Below are 19,184 nucleotides of genomic sequence, written 5' to 3'. Positions count from 1 at the left end.
CATGATGATTAGATTAGTACCTCATAACTCCAAACTTGACTGGGACCCTATTGTACTGGCCTCTGTATAAACCCAATGATGGACGTTCCCTGCCCGAAGAATTTATAGTCCCAAGGGACAAGAACAGCAATGGGTGGCAGTCAGGATTAGAATTCAAGTTTCCTGACTCCCTGTGCAGTTCAGTGCTCTATCTGCTGCCCCTCCCTGTTTTCCAAAGGGCTATAGACACTTTGATTTTACTATAATCAGACACACCCATGTAGTAAGATGAAGGCCTAAAACATAAGCCAGTGCAGCACAGGCCTGGTCTGAGGCCTAGCTAACAATGGACAAAACATGGCTAACAGAAAGCAAAGCTAAGCTGTGAGCAAGAGGCAGGCCTCATCTCACAGAGCTTGGCACGAACAGGGCTGAGAGTGCAAAACACTAATTGGTGCCAGGTACTGACTGCAGAACAATAATTGGTACTGGTCAGAAGTTGAAATCACGTGGTACCACTAGCTCATTAAAAAAGATGTTGGTACGCACTCCCCACGGATAGAGACCCAGGTTCAGGAAATAGGATTGCCAGCTGGTTGAAACAAAAATACCAAAACACTGCCCCTCCCCCTCCCCCCCCAAAAACAGGAAAAAATTCTGTTGAGGGCGGGGAAGAGGAGGTGGAGAGAGGAAAAAAAAAAAGGACTCCAAGGACTTAAGCCCCGCCCCCCCAAATTAAAATAAAACAGCATTAAAACAGCATGTCGCCTTTAAGAGTGAGTGCAGGGATAGGAAGAGCAGAGTAGTTGAGCACTAAGACCCAGGGGAAGCATTGTTTCTCCTAGGTCTTTTGGCTGGCAGCCTTGGAGAACAAGGTAAGCATGGGGGCTGAGGGTGTTGGGGGCTGGGAGGAGGGAGCGGTGGAGGCCGGGTGCTGAGTGTTTGTAGGGTTGCCAGGTGCCCGGCATTTTCACACCCTGGCCAGGGAAAAATTCAGAGAATACCGGACATCTCAGGTATCCGGTATCTTTGAATTTTTTTACTGGACAGGAGGCAAAAATACCGGCCTGTCCGGGAGAATACGGGACACCTGGCAACCCTATCAGGAAAGGGTCTAAAATGAAACATGGATGGGTAGAAATAATCTAATCAAACCACGAGGTACAAGGTGATGGGTGGTAACCTGACAACGTCAGAGGGTGCAACGTGATATGTCAGCAGTGAGGTGTGATTGTTTGTACCTGTATATAAAGTGGTGTCTTGGGGGGACAGTCCTTGTATGACCAGGAGCTAGTGGAAATTTCCCACCGATTGTTAGTCCATTGTGGCAATTCCATGTGCGTAGTGGTTCAGTAGAGTCTGCTGACAACTGTTACTGTTCTTGGCTTAACAATAACTCTGGCCAGGCACCTTCAACCTTATCTGGCCCTGCCCCTTTGAAACTGCCGCTTCCGCCTGAATCAGAGGAGAGGCAGGGGACCTGGGCTCAGCTGGGGTGTCCCGCAAACCCGGGATCCCCAGTTGACTCCGGGTGGCATTTCCCCAGGTTCATCTGTGTGGCTGCTGCCCCTTTGATCAGCTGTGCGGTGGCTGCCCCTTTGAAACTGCCACCTCCTTGCGACTCAAAGGGTCAGGAGGGGAACCCAGGGTCATCTGGGGACTCCATCTGACCCCGGGCTCCCCACGGCATTTCCCCAGGACTCAGGATCAGCTGGGGAGTCCCCAGCTGATCCTGGGTTCTGGGGAAATGCTTCAGGGAGACCGGAATCCCCAGCTGACCCTGGGCTCCAGGGCTGCTCCTTTGAATCCCCGGAGAGGCGGTGTTTTAAAGGGGCACCGTGCCACACAGCTGATCCCCAGGATCAGCTGTGCAGCTGCTGCCTTGGGGTTTCAAAGTGGCAGTGCTGCTGTGCGGCAGCAGGGCAGTTGCAGTACATTTTAGGGCTTATCTGATGCTTAAAATCCTCCAGTCCTCATTTTCTCTTCTTGTACAATGAACATATGTTTTGGGATCATTAGAAGCTATTAGTAAAAGGCATTGAAAACTAAAGGACTCTTCAAAGCCCCTTTAAAGAAACCCTTCTGAGGATACCTATAAAAGCAGAATATTTAATTTTTGCTGGGAGGAGTAGCAGGCCCTATGTACTGGGTTTGATAGTGGGATATTAGAGACATCATTTTTTCTTCATTTGCATTTACTGGAATGATGCTAATCACGTAAATGGAAGATTACCCAAGAGGATAAGTCAGATTACCTCACTCTAAAGCAGGGGTTCCCAACCTTTTTCAGTCCCCGTACTCCTTTTGCTTTTAGTAACCCTTCCCGTACCCCCTATTCAATAGGAAAGGAAATCAATTCTAGACTCTAGAATCCACAACTTTTTTCACTAACACTACTACTTTTGGAATATTTCAATTAGGATAATCTAGTTATTTACCAAATATTCCCCGTACCCCCTTGACAAGCTTCTCATACCCCCTGGGGGTACGCGTACCCCAGCTTGGGAACCCCTGCTCTAAAGAATTGTTTGGGAACCTGAGTGACCAACATACCAATAGGATTGCCAGGTGTCCGGTTTTCTACCAGACGGTCTGGCTTTTGGGACCTCTGTCCGGTTAAAAAAAATTTAGAAAATACCGGATATATGCCATGTCTGGTATTTTCTGGTTTTCCGGCGGGGTGCTGGACGGAAGCCTGGTGGAGGCAGGGGGAGTGGCTGGGAGGCGGGGCACGATTGGCGCTGGGAGCCTCTGGTTGCGCCTGAGAAGGAGGGGAAGCCCTGTCCCTGCTCCTGAGTGCTGGTCCAGTGTTGTGTTGTGGAGCCGTAGTCAGACTTGCTTCGCTGGGACCATTCATGGGACGGGCAGCACCCTGGAATCTGCATGTGCCTGGGTCATTTCCCCCACCCCCCTCCGGCTGATCTGACACCCCTCCTGCCCCCGCCAGCTCTGCTTCCTGCCAGCTGCCCCTCCCCTGATCTCCCCCTGGCCAGCCCTGCTGCCCCCCGGCCCCTCCTCCCGGCCAACCCTGGTCCTGCTGACTGCCCTTCCCCCAATCTCCCCTGGCTAGCCCTGCTACCCCCAACCAGCTCTGCTTCCCGCTGGCTGCCCCGCCCCCGCCTAGCCTGGTTGGGCCTAGCCAGGGCACATTTGCTCAGACACAGGAGGACTGAGATTCTTTCTTGTAAAGCGGTGCAATCACCCTGGTACAGTTGCTCCAATTTGCACTGAGGGCTGGGTAGGCCCCTGAGTGACCCATAGCACAAGAAGCACAAATACGTTGCTCCCCATGAGCCCTAGGAAGTCGAGAATAGCTGTAGCACAGTGTGCTCTAGCCACACCTCTGTTGGTCAATGGAGATAGGGAAGTTTATACCACTTGAAAAACTAAGCCCAGTGGCTCCGGATCCCAAGCACACAGTTTATGAGCATTGGGGTTCTCCTTCTTCTTTTACCCTTGGTGGTTTTATAGAACAAAAAATAGTAGAATCATTCAATTGCCATATTATGTATTATTGCAGATATTGTAGGAAATAAATGTAAAAACAGGGAATGCTCCTAACAAATAAAATAAAAAAAGTCTGCAAAGTGCAAAAAATTGTCAAGCAATTTTGAGGAACCCATTCTGAGGACCCTTAAAGAGGCCTAATTTCATGGGATGGGTGCTCAGCACTTTCTGAAAATTGAGCATTTCAAGTTGGGCACCCAAAAATCACTAGTTGTTTTTGAAAATTGTGGCTAGTGTCCATAGAACGCTGGGGGTTTTCTTTTGTTTTGGAAAGAAACACACTGATTCTGTATTCTCTGAATACTCCTGGATCCCTGTCTACCTCCTGCTACACAAATGTTTTTAAAGATGCATCCTGACTCATAAGGAAAGTGAACTAATATTCCTGATTTATTCAGTATCATGTAATTTAATATGATTTCATAGGATTTAGTCATGGGCTCAGACCTAAAACTATATTAACATAAGAGCAGGTTTTATAAATAACATTGCATCATTGTTTATTTAAAAAATAACCCCGAGGCTGATTACTTTTTGAACCCACCAAGAACGTTTTGGCATAATGGAAAGACAGGAAGAGACCTGCAGTTGGTATTTCCCCCATCAATGTGAACTGCTGTGAGAAAGGACACAGAGTGAGCTTCCCAGTTTTGCAGAGGCAACTAATGTTCTGATTAAGAGAAACTTCAGAGCAGAGCTTTTGTTAAAATCTGGGTTTATTTTGCTAATGGAGATTGCATGCTAGGGATGTTAACTATTGGTTAATTGAATAGTTGATTAACCTCATGAATTCATATTAGTTACTCGACTATTCTATAGTACCCAGGGGCAGTCCAGCAGCCAGTGAGCTCAGGCCCCACTCCTGAGAAGCCCCCTGCCACTCAGCGCTGCTGCCTCTGTATCCGAGACAGCAGCGTGGGATGCCAGGTGGGAGCTGGTCCACGAGGAGAGCCAGTTTAAAAACCAGCTCCCTTTGCGGACCGGCTGCCTTTTGCCCTGTGCTGCTGCCTCTGATTCTGAATAATAACAAACCTCATTCTTGGTGGCCTCTTTTGTTAATATAAAATAAAGAGTAATAAGTCTTGATAGGATAACAAATCTTGTGAATACGGGAGAAGTAGTGGACATGGTATACTTAGACTTTAGTAAGGCATTTGACACGGGCTTGCATGATCTTATCCATAAACTAGGGAAATACAACCTAGATGGGGCTACTATAAGGTGGGTGCATAAACTGGCTGGATAACTGTTCTCAGAGAGTAGTTATTAACGGTTCACAGTCATGCTGGAAGGGCATAACAAGTGGGGTTCCACAGGTTCAACCAGTGGTACGAGTACCCTTGGGGTACTCTAGAAAAGTCAGGGGTACATCAACACAACTGAAATTTGGAGAAACTGAAATTTTGTTTTGTTACAATGTTTTATTATTTTTGTACTTTTTACACCCCAAAATTTTATTGTCTGCCTGGCTACAAATAAGTTGTTTAAACAAATGTGTTGCAATGGTAGAAAAAAATGTTGTGTCTGAAAACGGTAGGTACCGGAGGTGCTTTATAAAAAAAGAAAAAGGTTGAGAAACATTTATTTAGATGATAGCATAGAGAATACACTTATTAAGTTTGCAGATGGTACCAAGTTGGGAGGGGTTGCACGTGTTTTGGAGGATAAGGTCATAATTCAAAATAATCTGGACAAACTAGAGAAATGGTCTGAGGTAAACAGGATGAAGTTTAATAAGGACAAGTGCAAAGTACTCCACTTAGGAAGGAATAATCAGTTTCACACGTGCAGATTGGGAAGTAATTGTCTAGGAAGGAGTACTGCTGAAAAGGATTTAGGGGTTATAGTGGACGGCAAGTTAAACTTGAGTCAACAGTGTGACACTGCTGCAAAAAAAGCAAACATGATTCTGGGATGCATTAATAGGAGTGTAGTGAACAAGACATGAGAAGTCATTCTTCCACTCTTCTCTGTGCTGATTAGGCCTCAATTGGAGTATTGTGTCCAGTTCTGGACACCACATTTCAAGAAAGATGTGGAGAGATTGGAGAAGGTCCAGAGAAGAGCAACACGAATTATTAAAGGTCTAGAAAACATGAGCTACGAGGGAAGATGGAAAGAACTGGGCTTGTTTAGTTTGGAAAGTAGAAGTCTGAGAGGGGACATGATAGCAGTTTTCAAGTATCTAAAAGGAATTATAAGGAGAAGGGAGAAAAATTGTTCCCCTTGGCCTCTGAGGATGGGACAAGAAGCAATGGGCTCAAATTGCAGCAAGGGAGGCTTAGGTTGGACATCAGGAAAAACTTCCTGCCTGTCAGGGTGGTTAAACACTGGAATAAATTGCCTATGGGGAGGTGGGGGGGTTGGAATCTCCATCACTGGAGATATTTAAGAGCAGGTTGGACAGACACCTGTGTGTTTAGACTAAATCCCTCTTTTGACAGAGGGATGTAAATTAGGCACTTCGAAATTGCAAATGAAGTCGGGATATGAATTTCCTGTGCTTCATTTGTATAAGCATGTCGTGGCGCTCTTTTGAAAAAGCGCTATTTCGAAAGTAAAACCTCAGTCTAGATGCAGTTCTTTCCAAAAGGGAAGGCTTTTTCGAAAAATCCTGTAAACCTCATTTTTTGAGGCTTCTATTTTTGAAAGAACCACGTTTAGATTGTGGTTTTACTTTCGAAATAGCGCTTTTTTGAAAGAGCACCATGACATGCTTATGCAAATGAAGCACAGGAAATTCAAATCCTGGCTTCATTTGCAATTTTGAAGTTCCTAATTTACATCCCTCTGTCAAAAGAGGGAAGTAGAGGGATGTAGTCTAGACACACCCTCAGGGATGATCGAGACTGTTCTTGGATCTGTCGTGAGGGCAGGCAACTGGACATGATGACCTCTCAAGATCCCTTCCAATTCTAGTGTTCTATGATTTATGATTGTGTGAAAGCTAAAGCAAAGTCAAATCCTAAGCAAAGTCTCTTCTATCTCTTCCTTCATGGTCTCCCACTGGGCACAGACCCTTCTCCTCCCTGAGGCCTGGCTGGCTCCACACCTCTACTAGGGTGTGTCTAGACTACAGGGTTTTGTCGACAAAAGTGGACTTTTTTCGACAAAACTATACCTGCATCTACACTGCTGCTGAGTTCTGTCAACATAATGTCGACAGAACTCAGCAGTTTTGTCGACGGCTGTAAACCTCATTCTATGAGGAATACAGTAATGCCTTTTCTCGACAGAGTTCTGTCGACAGAAGGCATTATTGCATCTACACTGTCCTTTGCGTTTACACTGTCATGTTGACAAAGCGGCTTGCTTTGTCTACAGAACTGGATGTAGTCTGTCGACAAAAGCCTGTAGTCTAGACGTACGCATATGATGCATCCTAGATGCGTCCATTCCTAGCCTGTACCTCTCCTCTTTGCAGTCTGGGTGGTGCACAGGACTTCTGGGGCCAGTGTTTCTTTACTCTCATTCAGAAGCCCTCCTCAGCAACTCCCACAGCTGCTCTTTCCCTTCATGAGGCTATGTCTACACTAAACGGTTTTTGCGCAAAAGAGGCTGGTTTTGCGCAAAAACCGGCAGAGCGTCCATATTTCAAGTGCATTTTTGTGCAAGTAAATCGGCAGAACAGACGGCTTTTGCCAGTAGAGTTATTCCTCTCCCCACGAGGAATAACTCCTTTTTGTGCTACAGCTCTTGCGCAAAAAGGCAGGTGTGGACACTCCAGAGGGGTTTTTGTGCAAGAAACCCCTATTGGCAAAAGCACAGGTGCTCTGATGGCCATTCTGTGAATGGCCATCAGAGCTTTCTTGTCCAAGAATGTCCATGCAGTGTGGACACTGTCTTGTACAAAAGCACATCGCTTTTGCAATGCGCTTTGAGGTCTGGACACGCTTTTGCACAAGATGTTTTTGTGGAAGATCTCTTCCACAAAAGGCTTCTTGCACAAAAACCCTGCAGTGGAGACGAAGCCTCAGAGCCTGGTTCTCTGTCACCTTTAACCTTGTGTCCTTGTTTACCCCTATGCCATAGCACCCCACAAACAGACTTCCCTACTCACACTTGGAAAACATAAACTTAATTCTACATATCAAATGATGGGGTCTATGTTAGAAATGCCGTAAGACACAACATCTTGGGGCTACCATAGGGTGATATTTAATTTTACAGAGATTTTGTAAGGAGCTATGAAAACCTTAGTGCTGCTGGTTCTGACTGGATTTAGATGGGGGTACAGCATGGATTAAAATAAGTGAACCAAACAGATTTTTTTCTAATCTCAAATATAAGGTTTAGAGTTGGAATAAAGGCCTGGGCTAGTTCTCATTCTAACCACACTGCCCAGTTTATTTTTGGTGCCTTGTAAATTAGTAATAAGGGACGGATGGCACCAGCTGCTCTGAATGCTTTTGCCATGGTTTATCTGTGCTCCAAATGGCATTGTCATTGCAGGTGAACCAAGGGAACACCAAGGCTCTCAGCTCTGGCCTGGGGTATCTAGAACACATCTGTCAGCTGATAGAGAAAATCGGGCAACTGCAAGAACATAACCTGCGACTCCAAAAGCAAGTGTGCAGTTTGCAGAAGGAGCAGAAGATGAGCCAGATAAAGCAGGTAAGAAGAGGTGGTCAGGTGCTGTCTGGGCTAAGTGAAAATGCTCTCAACCTCATCCTTAGCACAAGGGTACAAAATCCCAAAGCAGGGGATGCAGCTCACTAAGTTTCACCCAAAGCTGGTTTAATATTGGGGGATGGTGGCAGTAATTGGGTGCCAGTCCTAAAGGGAGAATATGGGTGATGGAGGGGACCAGCTGCCAGAGCCTTTGCACCAGCACTGTACCTTGTCCAGAATTCAGCTCATCCTTAGATGCTTTTATTTGTTGTCTTTTGTTCTCATTTTGTTCTCGATTTGCCCCCTGCTTCCCCTTGCACCTCACTGTTTTGTGGCTTGGATTTGATTTCTTTCATTGAGCAGGGGTGAGGTAGGGGCAATAGCATTGGCATTTTCCTGGAACTCTTGTTTAGGGATAATTGAATACATGGCTGCCTTCCAGATAATGAAACCAATCTATTATTTTGATGCTGTTCCATGATCATATTATGATTAAAGGCATCTGGACCAACACCAGAAATACCACAGATACCAAGGGAGAAGCAGTCTGCAGCCCCATTCTTAGCAAGAGGTAGTAGAAATCTTTCTCAAGTGTTCCTACATTCTCATGAGACTTCAGCTCAGTTTTGCAGAAACATCCTAGCTTTGGGACATTTATATAGACTGAACCTCCAGAATCCATAGATGTCTAGCCCCCTGCATCCAATTGCAGTTATTGGGGTTTTCCATTATTGACTTAAGGATAATACTACTTTGGCAAAGCTTTATGCCAGTCCCGACCCTGGATAAAGGAGGTGGGTTGGTCAGATGAGTGAGCGTAAAACAAGAATATGAATGAAATCTGATTGATATAGTAGATTGGTGCGGAGCTAGTCTACAGAAACTAAGCCACTCCGCATTGGACAGGGAAAGATGGAAGGAAATAGTGAGGGAAGCATTGGACACCAACGGGTGTTGAGCCCATGGTTGTTGATGATGATGATAAAAGCTAATTGAAAAAGCTTTGTTCAAACTTCTATTTTGGGGGGTGGGGGGCAAATGGCTTTTTGACTAAACAGATTTTTTTTTTTCTTTTGTCAAAAATGTTTGGGCTGTCATCTAACTCCCCATCTCCAAACAACCTACTCCCAAATGTTTGGGTTTAAACCCAAACATTTTGGTTTTTGGCGGCTATAAATAAGATGTTTTTGGTGTTCTGGATGCTAAACAAAAATGAAATATGTTCTTTTTTTAGGCCTGGTGGGGGGACATCATTTCATAGTCATATAAGATTAGGGTAGGAAGAGATCTCAGGAGCTCATCTAGCCCAGCTCTTTGCTCAAAGCAGGCTCAACCGCAAATAAATCACCCCAGCCAAGGCTTTGTCAAGCCTGGCCGTAAAAAGCTCCGATGGTAATCCATTCCAAGGCTTCGCCATCTTCCCCGCGAAATAATTTTTCCTAATATCCAACCTAGACCTCTCCTACTGCAACTTGAAACCATTGCTCCTCGTTCTGTCATCTGCCATCACTGAGAACAGCGTGGCTTCATTCTCTTTGAACCCCCCCTTCAGGTAGTTGAAGGCTGCTCTCACTTCCCCCGTCACTCTTCCCTTCTGCAGATGAAATAAGTCCAGTTCTCTTGCCCTTTTCTTATGTCATGTGCCCCAGTCCCCTGATCATGTTCATTGCCCTCTGCTGGTCTCTATCCAATTTATCCACATCTTTTCTATAGTGGGGGCCCCAAAACTGGATGCAGTACTTCAGATGTGACCTCACCAGTTGCTGAATAGAGAGGAATAATCACTTCCCTCAATCTGCCGGCAGTGTTCCTATAATGCAACCCAATATGCTATTAGCTTTGGCAACAAGGGCACACAGTTGACTCATATCTAGCTTCTCGTTCACTGTAATTCTCAGGTCCTTTTCTGCAGAATTGCTGCTTAGCCAGTTGGTCCCCAGTCTGTAGCAATGCTTGGGATTCTTGTCTTTGTTGAACTTCATCTGATTTCTTTTGTCCCAATCCTGCAATTTTTCTCAGTCACTGTGGACCCTATCCTTATCCTCCAGGATCGCATCATCCAGATCATTAATGAAGATGCTGAACAAAACAAGCCCAGAGACTGACCCCTTTGGTATTCCACTTGATATTGGCTGCCAATTAGACATTGTCACTCATTATGCCTGATGATCTAGCCAGCTCTCTATCCATCTAATGGTCCATTCACCCAATACATATTTCTTTAACTTTATTTTTCAACCAGCTGTATTGCTGGCTACTGCTCTCTGATGATGATAAATACATTAAACTTTGTGCACTGTTGAAAGACGGCACTGTGCTAGATGAACCTTTGGTTTTACACAGTATAGCCATTCTTATATTCTTATGCTCTTAAGCTTCACAGCTCCTCTGAGAGGCAGGTTAGCTTTATCTTCCCCACTTTAAAAAGAGAAAACAGAGGCAGAGAGAAGGAAGGCAGAGAGACCTGGGAACAGATCCACCCAGGTCTTCTGACGTCCAGTCCCATGCTTTAACCATACAATAATCCTTCCACCATTTTTTTTTAACCTATCACCATCAACACAATATCAGAGTTGTCAGACTCAGCACTCAGCAATTTGTTTTCATGGGGGGAAATTCCTTTGTTCTGCTGACTACATTTTTCCACCCCTGCACGTGCTCCTCTCCCATTGCATCTGGAATAAGTGGTTCACCCCCATTCAGAAACAAAGCCAATGTGGAATTGCAAGTTAGGCAGCAAAATGGTACATCAAGTAATCTCCTTGTGCCTGACTCTCCTTCTCTGAGCAACGTTTCCTCCTACACAGGGCCTGGGAATTGTTAGCACATTTCCGGAAAGCTTTAAATTGTGAGTCATTGTTTGTAGCAACCCTTACCATTTGCATAACCGGGACCAAATCTTCAGCATAGGCTCTACATGGACATTAAAAGAGCTACCCTGATTTATACTAGCTGAGGAGCTGGCCCTACCTTTTTAATCTGGATGCATTTGGTATTACAAAGATCCCTTGACAGAATATCCCTGTCTGCAAACGTAATGCATCCACCACGGGGGTATCTAGCTCACAACAGTAATATTGAACTTTGTGCATTTTCAAAGCACTTCACAAAAATTAACTAATTACCTGCCCTTGGTATTTAAGGCCCACCTCCATATCATATCACCATCCTCAATGTTTAATCTTCACAACCCCTCTGTGAGGTATGAAATATTATTATCCCCAACTGCAAAAGGTCCAGATCCTCAAAGCTATTCAGGCAACTAACACAAAACCCTTGGAGGATCTGGACCAGATTAATGGTAGCATTTTCTAAAGCACCCCACTGACGTAGGGACCGATAGCCTATTGAAGTCAACAGAACTCTGCTGATTTATTTTAGTGGAGGTTCTGCTGGGAGTTGAGGGTGCTCAGCAGCTCACAGGATTGGGCCCTAAGTGCACAAGCAATCTGATAGGAAAGTCCCCTGTTTATCATAAGGCTTCTAAGCTCTTCCTTCCCAGAGAGTCTTTTTAACCCTTTGGAAAGTACCAAGAGATTAAAAAGCAACAGACTAGTTAGAAGAAACATGGGCTCTTGAAGAAAAAGAGCTATATCTCCCATTGCAGTCTCAAAGGGCAGTCAGAATGTTACCTCACCATGTTCTCCTATACTCTTAGCAGATCTCATCACCTGAGCAGCTACAAGTAGTGCTTAGGGTAGATATGTCCAAGGACTATCCATAGCACATGCTGCTGAGGTGAACTGATACATGAAACTTCATAGAATCAGTTACAAGAAATCAAGATGGCATTTGTTTGGCAAGTAACTGAATATCACATACAGCATATTTATTTAGCAACACTTAATCTGCCTGTGGCAGCTGTTCTATAAAAATACAAGATAATATTGTTTGTGCATGTTCATACAGAAATAATGTTATCTTTAATTGTGAGCCACTGTTATAGTGGGTTATGTTTGTTTACGCACAAAGTGTTTTACCTGAGCATGCACGAATTTGGAAATGTGACTTCAACTCCTTTTTTGGAAGAGATACCCCAAAAATGCACCAACTGAAGATGTGGCCTAATGAATTTAAATGCATCAGTTTGGGCATCTAAAACCAGAGCCACCATAAACAAAAGACACTTTAGAAAATAACATCTTTACTTTCTAAAAACACTTTGGAATTTATCACAAGTCAAAAACAGACATCCAACTTCAAAATGAACTACAAAACCAAGCTAGGAATACAGTGATACCCAGAAATGTTGGGAGACAGCATGAGTAACTTTTATCTAAGCTGTTTTAAAATTCATTTTGGCCTTCACAAAATCTAAATTCTGTGGTTTTTTTGAGGTTACTAAAGAGATTTTCTCCACAGCTACAGATTGGATTAAACCACAAAACTTGGGGGATCCAGAATATTGGATTGTTTGTATTTGATTTGACCCATTTTGCTCACAATCAAAATTGGATTAAAAACTTTCTAAGGTTTAGGGCTGTTTTTGATCAGGAGGGTTGATTCTGATTCATTTTTAATCAGAATGCAGCATTTTGGGATGTGCTGAGACCATTCCTCCTCTGGTATATTTCACTAGAACTCTGTGATATCCTGGAATACTGCATTGCATGGTGTTACTAGAAAACTAGAAGGAGCCAAAACTTTACAGTGGCTTAAAATAACTGTGAAAAAGTCTAGTTAAAGCTTATTTTTCTGCTGGATTCCTAGGGAGCATGTCAACAGGGGGCTGATTCTTGAAACTATTCTAAACCATTGTAGTACAGAATTCCATGCTACAAAGAAACTTAGCTTCAGCTGGGCTCCTTACTTCTAGGCCATTTAGAAAGAGTTATGCACATGTATCTGGATCCTGACAGGTCTTGCAGTAACCTGGCACATCCTTTAGTTTGGAATGCTTACAATTTGTCCAAGATATCTTCCTGCTCCAGTTACCTTGGGCCACTGAAATGTAACAGCCTGCATATCTTCTCCTTGTCTGGTGTAGGAGTATTTTCTGCAACACTGTTCTTGTGGAGCTGCCAGCATCTTACTCAACTCGTACCAGGAGGTGAAGAAATTTTTTCCTGGGAGGAGCAGACCGCATAGTCTCTTGGTTCAGAGTGGAAATCAGTCCGACCTTTCAATCATCCCGGAAAGAGGTGTGTTTTGGTACTGATATCTTGTGGCCCTGATTCATTCCTCTTCTGCAACTTGTGTTGTGCAAACTGGGGGTACAGTGCCACTAAACCAGATGGGTAGGGTTTCATGTTGCTTTGCTTTGCTTTGCTTTTGCACAAGTGTAAATGCCTGCACAAGGCAATAATGAGTCAGGCCCAAAGGGCTCACTCCTGCTTTCATGCTCAAGTGGGATAATCTGAAGTTTATGGACATTGGAGGTCCTTCAAATGTGTGGCTTTATATTCACAGGGGTCTGTTTTGGGACCGGCTCTGTTCAATATCTTCATCAACGATTTAGATATTGGCATAGAAAGTACGCTTATTAAGTTTGCAGATGATACCAAGCAGGGAGGGTTTGCGACTGCTCTGGAGGATAGGGTCATAATTCGAAATGATCTGGACAAATTGGAGAAATGGTCTGAGGTAAACAGGATGAAGTTTAATAAACATAAATGTAAAGTGCTCCACTTAGGAAGGAACAATCAGATTCACACATACAGAATGGAAAGTGACTGTCTAGGAAGGAGTATGGCAGAAAGGGATCTAGGGATTATAGTGGACCACAAGCTGAATATGAGTCGGCAGTGTGATGCTGTTGCAAAAAAAGCAGACATGATTCTGGGATGTGTTGCGAGCAAGAGACGAGAAGTCCATTCTTCCGCTCTACTCTGTGCTGGTTAGGCCTCAGTTGGAGTATTGTGTCCAGTTCTGGGCACCGCATTTCAAGAAAGATGTGGAGAAATTGGAGAGGGTCCAGAGAAGAGCAACAAGAATGATGAAAGGTCTAGAGAACATGAACTATGAAAAAAGGCTGAAAGAATTTGGTTTGTTTAGTTTAGAAAAGAGAAGACTGAGGGGGGACACAATAGCCGTTTTCAGGTATCTAAAAGGGTGTCATAAGGAGGAGGGAGAAAACGTGTTCATCTTGGCTTCTGAGGATAGAACAAGAAACAATGGGCTTAAACTGTCCTTTCAAATGCTCAGAGGTGTACTCCACCTGGAGGCGTGCTCTGTTCAGGCAGCCATTGAAAATGTCCTTTGTGTGATCCAGCTGGCCGGTGTAGGGTCACAGCAGCCAGGGCATGAGTGGGTATGCCACGTCCCCTGCTATGCACACTGGCATAGTCTGGTCACTCAGAGGGAAAAAGGTGCCCACCTCCAGCTGGGCATTCAGGCTGGAGTTGTGGAAAACTAGGGTGTCGTGAGCCCTGCCCAATGTTTGTGAAGAGGCCCCAGTGGTCCACCAGGGCCTGCAGGACTACGTAGAAGTAGCCTTTTTGGTTGACAAACTGGGCCACACGATGTTCTGGGGCCCGGATGGGGATGTGCGTGCCGTCGATGGCTCCCACGCAGTTGGGAAATCCCAGCACAGCAGAGCTGCCCATGGTGGTGTCCAGGTCCTGGAGCCGGATGACTCTGCACAGCAGCAGTGAGCTGATAGCCCGGAGGACCTGCAGAAGGAGAGACAGGAACACATACACAGAGATTGAGAGAGGAGCTGTGTGCTTCCAGTGGGATATGGCCGCCCCTCCCTCCTGGCACCCCACCCTACAGGAGCCCCCTCCCCGTTAGCCCATGGCCACCCCCCACACACACCAGGCCTCTGTGAGGGTGAGAAAGCACCAGCCCGCAGGGCCAAGGCTTCCCCCCCCCACCCCAGACAGTGCTCAGTTGTCCCCCCCCATCCTGAGGGTCCCCCTTATGCAACACCCTCCCTCCCCCTGTGCAGGGGCTGCATCCTGTGATGTCCTTACCTGCAAAAGGATGGCCCCCAACAGTGGACCTCCCCATCCCAAACTGGTGTGCCACCAAGCAATAGCTGTCTAGGATGGCCAGCTTCCAGAGCGTGATGGTGACCCACTTTTGGAGTGGGATGGTGGGCCTCAGGTGGGTGTCGCGTCATTGGAGGGCGGGTGCCAGCCAGACACAGAGCTCGTGGAAGGTGGCCTTCTGCATGCAGAAGTTCTGCACTCATTGCTGGTCGTCCCACCGCTCCATGACCAGCTGGTCTCACCACTCCAAGGTGGTGTCCAGCCTCCAGATTCTTCTGGGTATGGTGGGCAGGGGCAGCCATAGTGGAACACCTGCAGCTAGACAGAGGTTAAGGAGGAATATCTCGGGGTCCACCTCCATGAGGAAGAGGGCCCCTGCTTAAAGCAGGCACTGCAGGGAGTGCAGCGAGGCCCTAGGGGTCCGTGGCATGTCCAGGGGCAGCTCTGGCTCCATAGAGCAGGGCAGACTGTTGGAAAGCTGTGTGGTCCCCAAAGAGCAAAGGGCAAACACAGAAGGCGCTACTGAGGCTTAGCTTTGCCAAAGGGGCTAGCAAGCAGGCAGCAGAGACAGAGAAGCGGCTGTCCAGGGGGGTCCCTTTAAGCATGCGGCTCTGGAGGGCTCCAGCAACAGTACTCAAGAGCAACTGATGACCTCTAGCCCAGCTACAAGTGCTTCCGGGTGGCTTTTATATGCGGGAGAGCATCCAGTAGTGTGGACGCTCTCTTGCACAAAAGAGCCTCGCAAAAGCGAGGTGCTTTGATGTGTGGACGAGCTCTTGCACAAGAAGCCTTTGCACAAAAAAGCTAGTGCTACAGACTTCTTGCGGAACAACACTGTAGTGAAGACGTAGCCTTAGTGTACACAAGGCCCTGGGTAGTTTTACCACATTAGTTGGTTGGAACAAATCTAATGGGGTGACCTAGAGTGTAACCTTGACCAGCTAACATGTTTTAAATCTATCGCTGCCTTGTCTATACTATGGTTTTAATATGGGTTAGCTAACATCTATACAAGCTGAAAGGAGCTAAGGGAAATACACTCAATAGACTGTCCTTTCAAGGAACCCAACATCCCTTAGCCAGTGTGTTAGCATAGCTCTTCACGGGCACCTTAAGATATCCCAGACAAGGTGTGACTTGAGCCAGAAGTAAAAGTAACACATTGAGTACTTATACTGGGCTGGATGGATCTTTGGTCTGACCCAGTATGGCCATTCTTATGTTCTTATCCAAAGCAGGGCGACTTATCCATTCGGCACAGGAGGCACAGGGCCTAGGGCTCACGATACTTTTAGGGGCCCACAAAAATGTTTTAATTTCTTTTAAAATCAGAAGAAAAAAATGAACTTTTAGGGTTGAAGAAAATGTTTAAATTTTTTTCTCACATCAGAAAAAAAAAATGAAACTTTTAGGGCCCACGAAAATCTATTAAATTTTGCCTAAAACAGAAAAAAATAAAATGTTGAAGTATTTGAAGTTATATCAAAAATAATTTTTAATATATTTTTTTTTTATGGAGAAAGGGGCCCACGAAGGCAAAAGTGCCTAGGGCCCATGAAAGTCAGAATGCAGCCCTGATCCAAAGGGTGTTTTCTCTGAGGTTTTGGTCCAGTCTTATCTCCAATGTTAAGGTTCTGAAATGTTCCAGTGTGTCCCTTCCTCCCTCCTTCCCACACACACATTTGTGATTTCTGACCATGAAGTCAAGGGAAGCTTTGTCATCGACTTAAACAGGGCCAGGATAGATCTAAGTGGATTCTAAAACTATCTCGGGGGAGGGGAAGGAGAAGGAGCTGTCTGGGTTTACCCTAACTTAGAACAGTACCTCGTTCCTTAGGGGGCTGCCTCAGCAGAGCTAGGATGTCTCTTAAGCAACTCAGGCACTTAAAATGGGAAAGAATATTTATTTCCAAGACTAGGACTTTACAGCCAGCTGATAGAGCTGCCCATAGGACCCTACTGGGCCATTTGTGTGAATCTGATCATTGAATTGCAGGAGGTGACAAATCCCTGGATGCTGGAGATAGCCAGCTGGTTCTTGGGCTCAGGAAGATGTGGAGTAAAAGGAGGAATGATGAGAATGACTTCAGAGATGCCTATAATCTGACTGATGGTCGAGCTTTCCTGCTAATGGACACAACAATGAAAAAGGTGACTGATAAGCTAACACTCAGAGAGATTGACAAGGCTGTGATGACAGGGCTGAGACAGTAAGGGAAGCAACCATCAGCCAAATGCTAGGGGATCAAGATGGGGTTTTGGAGACTGTAAAAAATTAGGGACTGAAAAATGAGAGTCACTAAGAGCTGTGGGTGCTAAGCACCAGGACTGCAATAAAGACATCAGTACATTTGCTGTGAGGTAAAGAATGTGCTGGTGTAACGGTTAGCCTCCAGCCCAAATGCAAACTCAACCCATGCAGCCCTTGTGAACTCAATGAAACTCTGAGTGGGTGTTTTTCTTCTCTAGTGTTTTTCAATTATTTGTGGCATCTTGGCACTCAGGTTCTGGCAGGGATTAGAAGGGCTAGGGTATTGCATGAGGGACTGTAATTGCAGTGTTACAGCTTCACAGGGGAGAGGAAGCAGTGGGAATCTGTCAGGAAAGTGTGCCCGCAGGAAGCTTCCAGCCCAGTGGTCACAGCTACATGGTTCAGATTGTTTGCATGAGCTGCAGAGGCTTGAACCTGAAAGATTCTGCAATGCTCTAGCCCGGCCTAGCAAAGTAGTTAAGCACAAGCTTAATTTCAAGCACATGAGGAAGCCCTGTAATTTCAGTGGGCTGCAGGATCAAGCTCTCACAATTTAGGTGCCGATTTAAACAACTGTTTGGTGATCCTACTATTATTGACATGTGGATGCCATTAAAGCACAATCAGCATTTTCCACACCATCACATTTCACCTTTCCATGGTCTCCCCAGCAATCAGAATGGGAAATGCAGCATGCTGATCTTTGGCAGTCACACAAAAGTACTCCATCCTCAATCAAAGTGAAAGTAAAGCAAAAAATCAGAGCTTGGATATACTTTTGTTACTGTAGGTATGTCAGCAGGGCCTGGTGGAGCCAACCAAGATGTGCTAGGTGCTGTATACTTGAGATCACAGTCCTAATAGACATGACAAACAAAGGGTGGGTGTAAGGAAAGAGTATGATCCCCATTTTACTGATGGGGGACAGAAAGATGGATTGACTTAACAATGGTTAAGCAGGGAGCATGTGGCAGAGCTGGGGAAATGTGCCCAGGTGAGTGCCCTTTCTATAGGACAAGCCATTGGTCTGGCTAATTCTAATTTTTTTACTTTTGTTTTCAGGGGGCTGACCTTGTTAAGAGTATTCCGGTAAGTACTGGCATCACTACATGCATTTCCCTTCCACGTGCTATTTCCAATATCAGTATTTATTATATGTGCTATTGATCATAGTGCCTAGCAGCCCCAGGTGTGGCTCAGGAGCCCATGCTGGTAAGTGCCATGCACACAGAACAAAAAAAGACAATCCAAAAGTTTACAATCTAGTAAGAGCCAATAGTGCCACAATTCTGTCTGCTCATTGTTACTCCTTCTGAGTGTTCTTCACTGGAGTTGCCTCAGCCATCCTCCATCTTCACTACAACATAGCTGTTCAATGCAGACCTCACAAATAAAGAGATTGAGCAGGTTTTTATTGGGGCTTTCTCTAATGTAGACATTTTCTGAGCAGTGGCTGCCATGTACTCCTTGTTTGTACTAAGGATGTTAAATTTCGATTAAATAACTAATCGAATAGTCGATGGGATTTCCATTGACTATTAAATTATTTGATAAGGACTAGCATGGCGTTCCACCTTTGAAATGTGTGTTGACTAGCTGCTTACATCCCTAGTTTGTACAGCATCTGATACAATGGAACCCCAACCTAGCTGAGGCCTTCAGACCCTACTACAATATTATAATACAGAAGGTTCTTTGGGGGCTTTGCTGAGAGGGTCAAATCAGGGCAAGTTGCTTAGAGACAGGGCTACTTAAAGGCCCAAGACTGGAGAGTCCTCCATTATAAGGCTCCAGACCAGTCACAAAGAGCACTTCTGTTTGCCACATTGGCTTGCGAGAAGTCATATAAGCAATCCACTTAGACACTACAGCTTTTCCTGTGCTACCACCAGCACTACACCTTA

At 45.4% G+C, this 19,184-nt stretch overlaps 1 protein-coding gene across 3 annotated transcripts in view; it reads left to right on the top strand.

The window, feature by feature from the left end:
* Positions 1-19,184, top strand: part of LOC102454024 (uncharacterized) — an 80,373-nt gene that overhangs the window by 48,100 nt on the left and 13,089 nt on the right. For all 3 annotated transcript variants that reach the window (XM_075935727.2, XM_075935726.2, XM_075935729.2), the window contains exons 3-6: positions 7,939-8,100; positions 13,085-13,238; positions 17,026-17,180; positions 18,343-18,369. In XM_075935727.2, coding sequence (XP_075791842.2) covers positions 7,939-8,100; positions 13,085-13,238; positions 17,026-17,180; positions 18,343-18,369 — 498 coding nt within the window. The remainder of the gene's footprint in view (positions 1-7,938; positions 8,101-13,084; positions 13,239-17,025; positions 17,181-18,342; positions 18,370-19,184) is intronic.

The sequence above is a fragment of the Pelodiscus sinensis genome, chromosome 8 (genome assembly GCF_052426305.1).
Source record: "Pelodiscus sinensis isolate ZL-2025 chromosome 8, ASM5242630v1, whole genome shotgun sequence".
In the NCBI taxonomy this organism is placed as follows: domain Eukaryota; kingdom Metazoa; phylum Chordata; order Testudines; family Trionychidae; genus Pelodiscus; species Pelodiscus sinensis.
The sequence above is the reverse complement of the archived record's forward strand: the minus strand, read 5'-3'. Positions and strand labels throughout refer to the sequence as shown.